Consider the following 16,039-nt stretch of genomic DNA (forward strand, 5'->3'; position numbering starts at 1 on the left):
CCTCTGAGAAAGAGTCGGAGCCTCTGAGAAAGAGTCAGACCCTCTGAGAAAGAGTCAGACCCTCTGAGAAAGAGTCGGAGCCTCTGAGAAAGAGTAGAACTCTCTGAGAAAGAGTCGGAGCCTCTGAGAAAGAGTCGGAGCCTCTGAGAAAGAGTCAGACCCTCTGAGAAAGAGTGGGGCTGCCTCCAGGAGGGTGAGCCACTGCAGCCCACACCTCTCTGTCTTCCAGGTGACACCGCGCACACCACCTCCATCCCAAGGAAAGGTAAGACCTTATATGTTCTGATCCATTGCCAGCCAATACAGAAGATTACCCTGAAATTAAAACTGTGTTCTGAATGGAACTGGGCTCAGGGCTCCCTAAATCACCCCAGCCTTGCTCCCAGAGTCTCCCAGTGGGACGCAGCAGCAGCCGGTCTCCACTATACAAGGCCAGTGTATCCATGCACTGTTCACTGAGCCAGGATCCACCACATTCTGGTCTTGGAGCTACAGGTGGCCCTGCCAACCCTGGATCTGGCACACTGAGGGGAGCCTGGTCCCACTGGGGGGAGGCATGCCATTTGGTGTTGCTGTTGGTTTCAGGACTTTGCCCTGGGTGATCATCACGACATCGTCACTGTTTCTTTCGTCACTGTTTCTTTCTCTTCCCCACAGGGGAGAGGCCTGTCCCTCAGCAGATTTAGCTGGGTAGGTGATGACCACATTTCCTCTGCTTCCTCCTCCTCTGCAGCCTGCATAGCCCACTGACCTCTAAGTTCTTTCAGAACCTTAACACTTGCCTTCTCTTTCCTAGCCAGCCCAGCTCACCAACCGCAGTTGACAGGCTGTTTTCTGTTCCAGGGCAGGGACGAAGCCTTTCAGCATGGATTGCTGCCAGGCTGAGATCCAAGCCCCACCAGCCCCGTACCTCCTCCCAACAAGGGTTCTGGGGTGCCTTCTCAGGGAAGAAGGACTATATCACACTGTAGAAAATCCCTACTTCCTCTCCAGTGGCCGTGTTGGGGAGAAAGAGCCCAACAGACCAAACACAGAAAGATGCTGGCCACCCCTTAAGACAGCATACAGATTCAAAGGAAGAGATGCTAAATCCTGTTGTTTAGTTTCTAATACCCCCTTTCCCTGTTAGTGCAGGAGATTTGGGGTTTTGTTTGTGTGTTAGAAGTGCCTAACACAAAGATAATAAACTGCCAAGAAAGATGCCTTCGGGGTTTCAGATTTTAAGACACACGAGCAAAGTTTCCGTGAAGATTTTAATTGTTTGAATGGCTTGGCTTCTAAACATTAGCAACACTTGATGTCTATGCCGATTTAAAATGCTTACTGATAAATCCTAACCAAATATATTGACCCCAGCTGCTAGCAGATACTAGATACGGCTCTTATCCTTGTAAACAGCTTAATTCTCAGAGCTACACAGATACACAAACACCAGCCTGTTAGCCAGAGGGGGTGGGGTGAGAGGTTTTTGTCTGTGAACAGTGGGTACAAAGGCCATCTGTGCCAGCCAAACAATACACAAGAGAGTGGTTGAAGGGGGGAGAGACAGAGAGACAAGAAAGAGAGAGGGAGACAGAAGAAAGAGGTGGGGGAGAAACAACAGTAGGAAGAAGATGGGCAGCAGAGCATGGGACACACACCTGTAAGGCCAGTACTCAGTAGGCGGAGGCAGGAGGACTCCTGAAAGATCAAAGTGAGCCTATATAGTGGGGGCCTCCGAGTTGCCCTGTCTCAAAATAAAATAAAAATAAAATGAAGAGAAAGAGAGAGAGGTGTGCAAAAGCAAGGATTACTCAAAATTCAGGAGACTCTGGCGCCCACCTCATTCCAGCGCTTTCTCACACTGAGCAGTGAACCATTCTGTGTAAATGCATGTTGGACCTGATTCTTTTTCTCACAAGGTAAATCTTCAAAACTGATGACAATGAGGTAGGCGTCTACCTATACCCATTCAGAACCTCTTTTTGTTTTTAACTGTCTGTGCCATCAAGAGACAAAAGTGATGTTGAACGTGACGTCTGATTCTACCCAGGATTCTTACTTTAGCTACTGCTGTTCATGTCTTAATTCTCTAGGTGTGGGTTGCCATGGCATTATGCAAAGACTGGGTGGGAAGGGGTGGGAGGAGGACACTTCATCCTGGTTCTGGGAGGCCCTTTGACCCATGGGCAAACAGGTAACTCTGCATTCTCCAGTTTTGATCTCTCCAGGACCCCTTAGGTCTCTCTATGTCCAGTGTTCTTCCGGGTTTTCATTGTTTCCAGGATGGCCCTCTTGTCTGGTGTTTTCAGGAACTCCATCTGGCTTGCTCATGTCTCTGTTATGTGTACCCTGGTAATGTCTAGGCTTTCCGAGATGAAAGTGTCTGGGACAGTCTACATTACTGATGTGAAAGTTAAGCTGAATTCAAGTCTCAGAGGCTCTTGGTTTGGGGGAAAAGCCGTACTCTGGAACAAAGGGACTCAGCATTCACCCAGAGAAGCCTGTGTGTCTGCCTCTTAGCTGCCTGTGTGTTTGGTGCTACACTCCCCAAATGCCACAGCCCTTCCATGTGGCTTGCAGGAGTTCAGGATGCCCAAGTGGCTCTGGCTGGCCCCAAGGGCCCAGCTTAGACTTTCCACTAGTCCCCATCCCTTACCTCATCAGACCACCTGAAACCAGAACAGACCCCTGGCTCCAGGGGGCACCACTATCTGTCCCAAACACAAGCTAAAGAGAGGGAATTTTTGTTTTGTTTTTGAGACAGGATTTCTCTTTGTAACAGTCCTAGCTGTCCTGAAGCTAGCTCTTGTAGGGGAAACTGGCCTTGAACTCACAGAGATCCACCTGTCTCTGCCTCCAGAGTGCTGGGATTAAAGACAAGTGAGCAGAATTTACATAAATAGTGGGAATAGGGGTCAATGTTAGGTCATATGGCCTGGGTCCTAACTTCCATCCTGCCCCAAGCCAGCCTACCTGGAAGTGCCTGGGGTCTTTTTCATCCCGGCCACAGCACATCTAAGATGGTGGGTAGCTGGATTGCATCTCAAGATCCTTCTCGCCTAAAGCAGTTTAGTAAATCAGCAAAATTAGTACCCTGAGGCCCAGGGCTGCTTCTGATGCTAAACTGTTAGCAGTTACCATGTTAGCCACAACAGCTGGCTCACCATTTCCTCTGGTCAAGACCCAAAACAAAGTCTTGAGCCCTGCCCTTGAGGCAGAATTCTGCAAGACAGGCTGAGTCTTCCTGATCAATCTCCGGGACTGCACACTGGAGCTGGGTGAAGACCTTACCTGGAAGGCTGCTCTCATCTCTCAAGCTGGGACCCAGAGAGTCTTGTATGTCCGTCATCACTGTCCACTACTGCATCCCACAGGGGGTGACCATCTCCACAGAGTAAGAGGCAGGAAGGGGTGCCTGTTCTCTTTAGTGGCCAGTTCCATAGGACCTAAGCGCAAAGGTGGGCACTTAGGACTGTCCATCCTCTGAATGAAAAAGCAGCACTAACCCCACTGTGCAGGAAACTGGGCTCACAGAGGCTCCCACACCAGCCAGAGGTCATCCACCTCAAAATGGGGAGGAGCCGCTACCAGGTACAGCTTGCTTCCTGCACAGGTCAGCATCCCAAATAGGAGCCTGAATCTAAGGCCATCCTAGAGAGGCTGCCCTGGACCAGAGATTGGGAAATCAGTCTTTTACTGTAAGGAAGGTAAATCTCATAGAGTCCAGAGATTCCTCCTTCTCCCGGGCCACAGAAGCAGCAGAACAAGGGAAGCAGAATTTAACCTGTGTAAGACTAGCAGACACAAACTTAAGCGCCAGGCACAGGGTGACCCTCCTGGCCCCTGGACTCCAGCACCTTTGTGGCCTGGATGGAGTTCAGCAACTGCCTGTAAAATTGGGTGTTTGTGCCTCAGAACACACAGCACCACCTGGTCAGGCCCTCTGTTTTCCAGCTTTGTCCCCTGATGGACTTGGGGACAGGCACTTCTTCAGCTCCTCCCCAATGGAGCTCCCTGCTGCTCAGGCTCCTGAGTGACTCACCAGTGCCACCTGGTGGCTCATGTCCTCCTGGGTAGGCCCTGGTGGCAGCAGTGAGCAGGACACTGAGCTCTGGTCTTTTCTTGCAGGGGGCCGAGGGGCAGAAGCCAGGATTTGGCTACGGAGGCAGAGCTTCCGACTATAAATCGGCTCACAAGGGATTCAAGGGGGCCTACGACGCCCAGGGCACGCTTTCCAAAATCTTTAAGCTGGTAATGTAACATTTCTACCGTGGGGAAACACCTGGGCACCTCTGTGGGAAGTGGGGCCTGGAACCACACTCTGGGTTCACTGTGCCCCACTCCTCCAGGCAAAACCGTGACCCCAGAGTGATGCCAGGGGTCAGGACGAGTATTAAGGAAAGACGAATTCCAGAATCCTCAGCTAAGCTTAGCCAAAGGTTCAGTCACCTCCTCCACCCACGACTTGCCCTCTCTTGTTCTTAGCCAACATAGCTCTGCCTTCCTTCTCGGTTTCCTAGGAATTTAGTGTGGAGCCAAGAGCCTTTTAAAGGAGGCCGCTGTGTGATGCGCAGGCGTTTCCCCAGGCCTCACACTGAGCCCATAAGGTGCCTCTTTTCTCTCTAGAGGTCAGAGTCAGGGGGGCCACTAACCTGGGTCCCCCACCAAGAGCCTAGGTAGGAATGAGCAACACCTGTATGTGGAAATGACTAATAGGAGCCCCCCCCCCACACACACACACACTGAGGAAAGCTCACTAAAATCACTCCAGGAACCCAGGAAGACCCAGGAAGGAACTGCATGGGTACCAGAATCACACAGACCCAGGGAGAGATGCCAGGACCATTGTTGGTTAGTCTGTGGCCTCAGCTCCTGACTGCTCTGAGAGACGATTTCCTCATCCGTGGAGTAGGGGCAGATGTGCCCACTTACGCCATATCTGCTGAGGTGGCAGTGAAGGTCCTGGCAGGCATGAAGGCACCAGGAGCTGGTCTACAAAGCAGCGCTGGCCTTGTGCAGAGAATCTCCCTGCGTAGTTGTAAAAAGGCTCCCTGGAAGGGAAGGTTGGAGCTCAGAGGCATCCTGTGTCCTCCCCAGGGAACCCACAGGGTGAAGTCTATCCTGGAGGAACATGGGCTCCCAGACCAGTCTTTGACTCTGAACCATGTCCCAAGTGTCCCCTAATGAGCCAAGTGGTGGTGGCGCACACCTTTAATCCCAGCACTCAGGAGGCAGAGGCAGGCAGATCTCTGTGAGTTCAAGACCAGCCTGGTCTACAAGGGCTAGTTCCAGGACAGGCTCCAAAGCTAAAGAGAAGCCCTGTCTCGAGAAAAACAACACAAAAAGAAACAAGCTGATGAAACTACCCCTTTCAACAAATCTCTGGCATTCCACGTCGCCAGTGCTCAAGGTGACCACTGTCAGGAAGACCTGGATACTCTGGGCCAGGGCTGCCTTCCTAGGAGGAGGAGAACTGGAGAGCTGGCCAAGACCCATCAAATCTGAAAAGCCAGTCCAGGTGCCCTGGAACTCAGCGGCCAAGGCAAAACATTCTGTAGAAGAGACTGAGGTGCCTTGGGAAACGTGGAGGGGAGGGGATACTGTATCTCTAGAGAGGGGATATGACACTTGGCTAAGTTACAAAAGAGGAGCCAGCATACATGTAGGAGAAGCATCAGGGCCGAGGGTGTGTGGAGAAGACCTCAGAGGGTCCTAGGAGAAGCAGGCGACCAGCCGAGCTGCCTTTGACATGCTGGGCCAGGACGAGAGAGGGAGCCCCGAGATGGAGACCCTTGAGTCTGATCCTGATCGAGGGTGTTCCAGGGACACAATGGCAGCTGAGGCCTGCATTCAGGTGTCAGAGTAATGGTCGCATGCCTCAGCAGAGGTGAGGAAAAGCAGCACCTGCTACAGCCTCTGGGCTGGGTGATAGAGAAGAGACTGATGTTTATAAAGGTCTGGGAATCAGGTGACACGGCCAAGTCCCCAATTATGAGTCTATATCACAGAGCCTCTAGTCTGGAGGGGAGCAGGGTGAGACAAATTAATGTCTCTTCTAGCAGCTGTTGGAGGCGGCTTCCCATGCTCACTTAAGGCTCTGAGGCATGTGTTATCCCTGAGTCCGTAGTCCCTGTCAGCCCTGTCACTAAGAGCCGCTGTCTGAGAAGACCCCTTGGTTCTTAGTGTAGCATCCAAGCTACCATCCGCTCTTACTCCATCATCTCTGTGCTCTGATGTCGCAGAGGCAGACTGCAGACACCCAGTCACAGTTACTCTCTGCTCCCTCAGCCAGTTTCTTTTCTGATGCAAAGATGAACAGAGGGAACACAGAGGCCTGGGAGCCAGAGCCCCCACTGCAGGTGGAAGCCCGCCATACCTGTCTTCTTCTTAGGGTGAAACATTAATATTCCTGTAGCAGGAATTAATATTCCTGTATCCAGGCAGAGGTGGCTGGTAGTTCAAGGACCAGAACTGATTCACAGGCTGCAGCATCTGCACCAGATGTTCCGTCCCCGGAGACTGGCCTTGGTGGTGGGTTGGAGACGCCCTCCTGGATTCTCATTTCACATCTCACGTTTTGTGACCGAGGAGGCTGCATATCTGGGGGAAAGGCTTCTCGTACTTTCGACTCTAGTGTCTTTGCATCTGATAAGTGTGGGACATAACCTCCATTCTCGGACCATCTGTCAACCCCTGGCTGACAATGTGATGTGCAGAGGTTCTGATCTGAGCTGTCTGTTTCCCGAGAGAACCACCACAGCAGGAATTCAGTTCGTGACTGCTTGGGTCTGTAACACAAGCTCACTGAGTTAATTCCAAAGTTATGCTTTGCACGTATTTACTAGGGTGTGTCCATGGTCAGCGCGCACAGGGCAGGCACAGGCTTCTGAGTCCTTGCTGAGCAGGTGAGTATCTGAGCCAGTCCACTGCAGGACCTATGGACTGTGTGTTTTAATGTGCAATGAGACCCACGTGGCTAAGGAAAGTTAGGAAGAAAGTCCCACGCTTGCGATGGGAACAGAACGCAAGCAGGTAACCACCTACTTTCTGTGTCAGGCAAACCTAGGCATTTTCCAGTCCCCAGAGTAGAGCCAAGTAAGAAGATAAATAAATCCTATCCCAAGCATGCAAATAAAAGGTTAAATGAAGGTTAAAGAGCGGTGTGGAGCGGTATTTTCTCCAGTGACCTCTAAACTCAGCCAGAAAGTCATCTGCGCTGAATGACCTCAAAGCCAACCTGGACTTAGGTTCCCCAGACTCCTGCTCCAGATGCTAGCAGTTGGTTTGGCAACCACACTCACCTGGGAGACACAGGTTAATTCTCGGTATACCTGGTCACTTCAGCTGGTTTCCGAGAATGGGAGACACTGGGAGTGTGGCAGGATCGACCCGGTGACTTAGGAGGGCTGACCTGCTCAGTGGCTCCACTCAGGAGACCCAGCCCTGCTCTGAGGTACAGCACACGGCCATGGGTGACTCCCAAGAGATGGCACCCACGAAGTGGAACTGTCCCCGCAGCTCCACCCAGGTGCGTATGCTCCTTGCGTGCTGGCAGCATGTGTGTGTGAGACTCGCATTTATAAATGAGTCCAGTAGCTTCCCTAGACTTCTTTCGGTAAACAGCTTTGTAAATTGCGTTCATCTGTGTAGACCAAGGAAGTTCGACCATCTGCAGTGCACGTGGTTATAATTAAGATGCCTTACATAGCTCTTGGTGGGCTGACAGGCTGTGTGACCGGCCGGAAGCAGGCTCACAGGGCTCCCTGGCTCTTAACACCACTGCTGTCACCGCTTCATGCTTGCCCCCCCCCCAATTCTTAGCAGCCAGCTCTGAGGGAGGGGCTCAGATTTGCCAGTTCACGGTGGCAGCTGGCACCTGGCTGGAGAGAATCAGTGGGTCTCCCTGTGTTTGGGGCCCATGTTTTATATCCAGGTGTGTCAAGGGAGCCTTTGCCTCTGTAGTGTTCCTGTGAGGTTGTAGGCTCTCACGGGGACAAAGGTATATGCTGAAACTTCCTGTCTTCAGGGACAAGTCCAAGCTGACCTTTACCTGGTGAGCACAGATGTGTCAATTACGGGGCCTAAAGCCCACTAAAGATCAAGTGGTCCGAGAGACAAAAAAGCGTAACAGAACATGGAGGCAAAGGTACCACCTTGCTGGCTCTACCCCTCAGTCCCCTCTGCTGGCTGACACTGGGCAAATGACTCTGCTTCTCTGAGCTTTTGACTCACATATAAAAGAAGAGGTACTCAGGGTCGGCTTCAAGTCCAAGATGGAAATCGGGTGCTCGGACCTCTGCTGGAGGCAGGCACTCAGCCGACTGAGTTTCCAAAAAGCAGTCGAATCCCTTATAAACCACTTGAGGCCTGGCTGGATGGCTTAATGATTGAACAACCGCAGAACCGGCACTGTGGAGGGCAAGTGACATCCCACAGGCCACACGGATTGTTGCCTAACTCCCATCTTTTCATTTTCCCAGGGAGGAAGAGACAGCCGCTCCGGATCTCCCATGGCGAGACGCTGAAAGCCCTGCCTGCTCCGCCTTCCTGAATCCTGCCCTCGGCTTCTTAATATAACTGCCTTAAACATTTAATTCTATCTGCACCAGTTAGCTAGTTAGAGCAGCCCCACTCCTAATCCCGTGGAGCCACGCACGTGGTGGGGCCAGGCCCACGTTAAAACTGTTCCTTTTCATTTGAAGACTGAGTGTCCTCGGGGGTCTTCCCTGCCCTGCCCGCCCCACTCCCCACCCCCCCGTGTACTTTGGTTGACTCCGGAGGTCCAAGTACACGGAAATCCTTCCAAGTTCACCCCTACTCCATCCTCAGACTTTCTTTTCACGGTGAGGCGCACCCCTCCAACTTCCGTGGGCACTGCGGATAGACAGGCACACCGCCAAGGAGCCAGAGAGCGTGGCACAGGGGACTGTGTGGTCCAGGCTTCCTTTGTTTTCTTTCCCCTAAAGAGCTTTGCTTTTCCTAACAGGATCAGACAGTCTTGGAGTGGCTTATACACCGGGGGCTTGTGGTATGTGAGCGCAGGCTGGGCAGCAGTGAGAGTCCAGAGTGGGGTGCCCCTGGGGACGCTTCCAGGCCAGCTGTTCCCTCCACCCCACCAGCTGATATCGAGCGTGGCAGAGGGAAGGAAAGGGGCGAGCGGGCTGGGCAATGGCCCCAACAGGAAATGGGGACTTAGGGAAACATGCTGGAGATGTCATGTGTGGCCCCCGAATGTCACCATCTCTCCTCAGTGGCCCCTCAGGGCAGGTGCTTTTAAGATCCCCATTTCCTCTCAGAGCCCAGGGAGAGTCCAGGGACATGGCGCATCTCGCAGTGGGAATGCAGGAGTTCTCTGGTGGCCTTGTGGTGTCCCTCTGGCCACCACTCACATTAGGATGGCCAGCGGTAGCTCGCCATGGCAGTGCCCATCGGTACACACTAACCTGAGAGAAAAAGTAACTTTCCCCTGCCTCCTAGAAACCACTCATTCATAGCTGATTTAGGAGTGTGCTTGTCACTGAGTCCCTACCCTGGATGCAGGCTGGCCTGGGCAAGCCTTCAGGGATGAGAGCTCAGAATCCCACTTTCCTAATGTCCATGGACACCTCCCCAGCCCTCTAACCTACTGACTATGTCTTTTGATTTATTGTGTCTTTTATAGACCTTCCAAAGAGCCCCACACCGGCCCTTTCGTCCTAAGAAGGAAGGTGTTGGTTGATGTAGACCAACATGCATCTTGTTAATCTCTTCTAATTCTGAGTATAGTGTGGGTTTAAGATAACATCTATTAATACATAGCCTCAATAGCACGAGGGTAAGAGAAAAAGCAGGGAAGAAAATTCCAGAAGTAAACCCTCCAGATCGTTCCACAGGAGCACTTCCCCTCCCAACATGACCGACGCCTTTGTTCATGGCTTCATCCAGACAGCATACGCTGCAGAATGGCTGGATGGGGGCACCCACTGTTCTTGAATATCGAAATAAAATAATAAACTTGCAATGGTCTTTGCACAGATATCTCACTTATGGCTTGTAGACACGGGCCCATGTAGAGCACAGTCTCATCACAGGACAGAGTATTGCCCTTCAGTCAGGAGAATAGGGTTGCCTCACACTGACCTTAGGGGAACCTCTCAAGGGTCATGTTGAGGAGGCCTTGCACTAATAAACCAAGTGGATGGAGTAGAGATGACATGGGACTGTGACCCAGAGCTGTCACGGCCACCTTAGACCGACATTCATTAGACCAATAATGTCCTTTCCTACAACGGGGGTACAAGCCAGGTCGCTTCTTATCTGAGGCTCCATCTGGTTGTCATGGGTTACCTGAAGATAGTAGTCCAGGGTGGTTGGAACATTGTTTTTTTTTTTAAATGCCCAGCTTGTTAAAGCAGGGCCTGGGCTGCTCCCCAAGACTGTAACGCTGCAGAGCCGTAACGGCCATGACAGCCCGAGTGATATGGGCTTGGTCAATGTCCTTACACAGGCTGATGTAATCATTCAGTCCTCCTCGTTGCCAGTGAGGATGAATTACCTCCTGACAGTACTTGTTGGCGTTCTCATAAGCTAGTTGTTTGATGACTGGCATGGTAGCATCAATATCAGGGAAAATCCTCCTGCTAACTGTGAGAGCAGATTCACAGAATCTGAATAAGGCTCAGATGGCCCCTGCAGCACCTTGTTAGACAAGGCTTTCCAGGCTCTTAAGGCAGCGGTGGCAAACTGAGCATACACCCCAGGGTCATACATGACTTGATTGAGTGGAGCACACGGTCCAGCGCTGGTGAGCATGCCCACACTTCTATTCGGGTGTCCTGCAGCAGTGTTCCTTCTGGCAGTCTCCATACAATTTTCTTGCTAATCAGACATCCAAATCAAGTAATCCCCTCCACTAAGTACCGCCCTACAAAGTTGCATCCAATCACTAGGAGTCAAATTTTGATCCATGTAGGATTCCACCAAGGCAGCGGCAAAGGGAGCATGCGGCCCACAAGCGGTTATGGCCTCTTTAAGCTGTCTTACATCCTTAAACTAAAACTGCAGATGTAGCCTCTGTCTATCCCCTGAGGATCCGCAGTTTCAATAACAGGGAACACCTGGATATTTCTGGACTTAAGTTCTGCCAATTGTCTCCCCAACTCTTCTACCTCCCTCTCACTAGCCAGAGGGGCAGCTGCTTTGTCTTTCTCCTGGGGCGAGGCAAGAGAACGGACGCAGTCCTGAGAGATGACTTGGAATCACTACTATCTGAGCTCTGAGCCTCCCCAGGCTCCTTCAGCTCTTCTCCCTCTAGATCTCCTTTGCATGATGCCAGGGATTCTCTGTCTTGGACATCCTCCAGTATCCTAATGCCTTCCTTAAAAAGTTGCTTGGCGCTACAATTTTCAGCAAGCATAGACTCTTTAACCAGCCTCTATAGGGAAAACATGGCAATGCAAAAGGACTCCGGTCCTTTTTCCCTCAGTTCCTTTTGTAGGTCTTCCTTAACATGTTCCCAGTCAGGGATGTTCAAGGTGCCAGCCTGTAGAAACCATGGACTAACCCTAACTAGGGTTTCCACAAATTCTTCCACTGTTTTTCTTTTAAACCCGGTACCCTGCTTTTTCAGTAGTACCGGCACCCATCCTTACAATTCACCTCTCACCTTCTCTTTGTTACTTACCTGCTGGCCAGTCTTCAGGAGGGTGTCCCTCAGAAGTGTCTCTAGTTCCCCATCCCAACAGGGCCTCCACCTGTGGTGCCTGCACCACCTGGAACTATGCTTGGGCAAGCGTCTGAGGATTAAAGAACACACAGAGATGTGGGTCACTCTTGAAGCAAGAATGCCCATTTTATTGTGTTCCCAGACAGCTTATATAGTGCTCTCCTTGACTAATGGCCAAGCTCTAGTTCTGGGGATTTTCCACTGCAAGCCCACCAGAAACCACTTCCTTGTTATCAGGAACTCATGAGGGTTCCGTGCTCAGAGCACTGTAAGCATAGAAAAACAAGTTGTTCACTCCAGGAGGCAAGAGGTCATAGAGAGTTCAGGTCTGAGGGTCTGCAGCTTCCAACAAGGTGGGAAATACAAACGGAGATATATAAAGAGCAGGCAGAATCAGACAGATGCCATGTAGCTGCCAAAGGAGGAGGATGCTAGAATCTTACTGGTAAACCACCAGCCTCGTGGTAAAATATAAAATAATAGAAATGGGTTAATTTAGGATGTAAGAGCTAGCAGAAATGTGCCTGAGCCATCAGCCAGCGTTGTAATTAATATAGTTTCTGCGTGATTATTCAGGTCTGGGCAGCTGGAAACCAGCAAGCGGTCTTGGTTTACAAATTTAAGAACTCATCACTGATACTAATAATTATTTGAATGGTTAACACCTGCCCAATCCAGGCTCCCTCTTCCCTGTCTCATGAATACAGCAACAGTGAGAGGCAATGCTTTAAGGAATGGATGAGGATGACACATGATAGCTATAAAGGGTGCACTGGTTTCTGGTTTTTTTTTGTTTGTTTTGTTTTTTTTTACACAAGTATTTCTTATTCTCCTCAACCCCACACATGGCCAGATACAATCCTTAAACTCCAAGATCCTGTAGTATCAAGGCCTCATCTTGCTGTCAGGACTTTCTCTATTGTAGACACTGAATGGACACCGGGATGCTAAATGAAGTGACAGTAAGGTAGGATGGACCCAACAGTATGTGCAGTCAAGGGTACGTGGCTTCTCAGCTGTAGAGTTTCCTCTAGGGCAAGCATGGGGCAGCTTATACAACCGAAGAGAGCTCAGAAGGCTTTGTGTGCTGTTAGGTCCCCGTGAGGCAGGGAGGTCCGCTCCTCTCCTAGCCCTTCTCCTCTGGACTCTCCACCATTGCCAACTGCAGATGGAGTTTCTCTGTGTCCCGGCAGCTGCTCCCAAATAACCACACTGAGACGGATAGCTTTGCCTACAATGAGCTATCTATCGTACAAAGCTCTGGAACTCGGTTCAGGACCTGAAGTATCTGCAGAACTTTCACAGCTCCATGGAGCTCCCATCAGAGCTGTTCAGGACCTGAAGTATCTGCAGAACTTTCACAGCTCCATGGAGCTCCCATCAGAGCTGTTCAGGACCTGAAGTATCTGCAGAACTTTCACAGCTCCATGGAGCTCCCATCAGAGCTGTTCAGGACCTGAAGTATCTGCAGAACTTTCACAGCTCCATGGAGCTCCCATCAGAGCTGCTCAGCGCTGGGCCTTCCTTTTACTTTCTGTGTCAAATGCCAGCGGGGGCAGGAGCACGGCTGACACCATTATCACTTGTTTTCTCACAAGCTCTTTCCTGGCACAAGTTTGTTGTCCTTTGGGCCAATGCTCCTGCCACCAGCATTGGGCACGAGCCCTTCCTGTCTTCTCGGAGACACTTTCAACTGTAACTCACCAAAGGTGTGACAAGCAACAAAGGCCACGTACAAAGCAGTGGGACCCTGAAGATTCATTGGCGAGTATGGTTATTAAAAAGGTGACCCTTTCCTACCTTTTCCAGATATGGCTGTAGGAGGAGGGCTTGGACCAGGGTGGTGACCCAGGCTGGTGTTTGGGGACAGCTAGAGGGACTGCAGATGGCAGGTTGGCCAGATGCTTCGACAGAGAGGAAGCAGATATGGAAAGCGCAGGGGTTAAGGGAGCTGTGGGGTGCTAGCTAGAATTGGGGTCCTGGATGGTGCATAGTTACATTGAAATGGTAAATGGGGAGGTGTAGACAAGAGAAAGCTGGATGCGTGAGTGCATGCACACACACACACAAACACACCAATCTCTCCCATCTCTGCAGGCCTTATGGACATTAATGAGCAAACCAGTCTGATGGAGGAAGGTCATTGGCTAATAAATTGCTTGGCCCTGATAGGTTAGAACATAGGTGGGTGGAGTAAACAGAACAGAATGCTGGGAGGAAGAGGAAGTGAGCTCAGACTCGATAGCTCTCCTCTCTGGGGCAGACACGATGAAGCTCTGACCCAGGATGGATGTAGGCTAGAATCTTCCTGGTAAGCGCACCTTGGGGTGCTACACGCATTAATAGAAATGGGCCAGGCAGTGTTTAAATGAATACAGTTTGTGTGTTGTTATTTTGGGGTATAAGCTAGCCAGGCGGTCAGGAGCCGGGCTGTGGGAAGAGGCCCGCAGCTCTTACTACACCAGTCAGTCCTTGTTCCTAAAGGCCTGTCTTCTAGGAGCAGTGGCTGAGCCCAGGGCTGGGGAGGAACAACTGATTGTGCCAGAGAAAAGTGCTCAAGAAATGAAAAACCACTAGAGAGAGCAGAGCTTCTTCTAGTGGCAACATCTAGGGTTGTTTGAACATCTCACTAAAGGTAGCCAGCTATTGTCACCTAAATGAAACACAGCAGGGAGGAGCTCAAGCCACACCAACAGGGGACAAGCAGGTGTGGGAGAGGACACTGTCCTCAGGCAGACCTACCTGTCAGGGAACTGCTGTCTGTAGCCCTAGACACCACCCGTATGTAGCCAGATCTGAGAACACTTCAGTTATGGAGAACAGTAACTTTGCATATAACAATCACACGCCCTCTGGTGCGCCCACACTCATCTCTGGGTTACCTGCTACACCACACACGGGAGTGCTGCATGCATGGTTGCCACAGTGAACAGGGAACAGGTGAGAATAGCCTACAGCTTCAGTCCAGGTGCCACGCTTAAATCCATTTTCTTCTGTGGTTGATGAAATCCAAGGATGGGAAGCCACTCACGGACAAGATCTCTGTGTGGAGAGTCTTTGACCTGCTGTTTCTGAAGCAGTTTCAAAAACAAAGATTGTATAGAAACGGCTGGCCACTGCACGCTTGGGACTAGAGTTGAGTGTAAAATCTCTCACACCTCTCTATAGAGCTTTGTGGCCTAGGGTCGAAAGACTGCATGAATTAGCAAGAAGCTCTCTCTTGATCAGTCCAGAATGACATGGGGCAGTGTGTCTGACAGCAGAAAGACCTTGCCACGCACTGCATGCTGGAGCCTTTCCTAGCAGCCATTTGATACTTGGTACATTTGTGGAAAGCTTCATTGTGGGCTGAGCCAGTGCTGTCTGCCTACATTCAGACAATATCCTCACAGCAGCTACAGCTACTTCCCAGCTCAATGAAGCCAGGAGACCTCCTAGGACTGAGATAGGGGACAGTCAGAGCATCAACACCACTACCACAATTCCCAGAGGGCAAGAGTGAGCCAGAGAAGCTGCCCACAGAGAAACCTGGCCATGGAGCCCAACTTGATCCCTGGTTTTGTTCTCACGGCTGGGAAACCAGCCTTTTACTGTCTCTACCTTCAGAGGCCCAACCCACCCACCATGGAGAAGGTGGCTCAGAGCCAGGGCAAGCAACGCTTTTCCTCCCTGGACTGGTAGCCATGGAACAGCAGTGGAGGCCTGGAAAACCTCCAGGCCTTTTTATCCAAGGGCAGAAACACAGCCTGGGCTGGACAGGACACGCCTGAGCTTCTAAGCCCTTAAAGCTTTTGTACCACTCCACAGGAGGCCTTAAGACAAGCAACCCTGAGGTCACCTTACACACGGAAAGGCACTTCAAGCAGCTGCACTCCATAGTGGTAGGAGCTCTGTCACAAGCCTAGAGCACGCGGGGCTAAACCTTCCACAGAGAAATAGCATGATGCTGCTCAGAACCTCTCCTCCCCATCCTGCCTCTGTCCCTTCGGCTGACCCAAACCATGTTTGCTGGGCCCCAAACAGGCATTCTTAACTTGTTAATTAAGCAGGAGTAAGAACTATATAGGCCCTACGCAGCCTGGAAAAGTGAGGGAAAACGCCGCCATGTGCACTAAAGGGCTAGTTGTCAGCACTCTGGGCCAGTCCCTCACACCGCAGCTCTCAATAGCTTCCATTCTGCCTACGTCATGTTTCAACACGTGTTTACATGACAGGGGAACAGAGTGTGCCCCAGAAGGAAGTCTGGTCAGCTTCGTGCCCCTAGAACACACTGGGCATGTGGTTACCACTCACCCCAGGCCACAAGAAGTAAATACACAGGAGTTTTAAAATAATACAAAAACTATTGTTTTA

General features: G+C 51.1%; 1 protein-coding gene across 4 annotated transcripts in view; it reads left to right on the top strand.

The window, feature by feature from the left end:
* Mbp (myelin basic protein) overlaps positions 1 to 9,991 on the top strand; it is a 104,153-nt gene extending 94,162 nt beyond the window's left edge. For 2 of the 4 annotated variants that reach the window (XM_005356318.3, XM_013349496.2), the window contains 4 exons: positions 230 to 265; positions 658 to 690; positions 4,111 to 4,233; positions 8,463 to 9,991. In XM_005356318.3, the coding sequence (XP_005356375.2) occupies positions 230 to 265; positions 658 to 690; positions 4,111 to 4,233; positions 8,463 to 8,507 (237 nt within the window). In that variant the 3' untranslated portion in view covers positions 8,508 to 9,991. The remainder of the gene's footprint in view (positions 1 to 229; positions 266 to 657; positions 691 to 4,110; positions 4,234 to 8,462) is intronic. The other 2 variants (XM_005356321.3, XM_005356322.3) reach the window with 1 other exon arrangement.
* The last annotated feature ends 6,048 nt before the right edge of the window (positions 9,992 to 16,039 follow it).

The sequence above is a fragment of the Microtus ochrogaster genome, chromosome 18 (assembly GCF_000317375.1).
Source record: "Microtus ochrogaster isolate Prairie Vole_2 chromosome 18, MicOch1.0, whole genome shotgun sequence".
Classification (NCBI taxonomy): Eukaryota; Metazoa; Chordata; class Mammalia; order Rodentia; family Cricetidae; genus Microtus; species Microtus ochrogaster.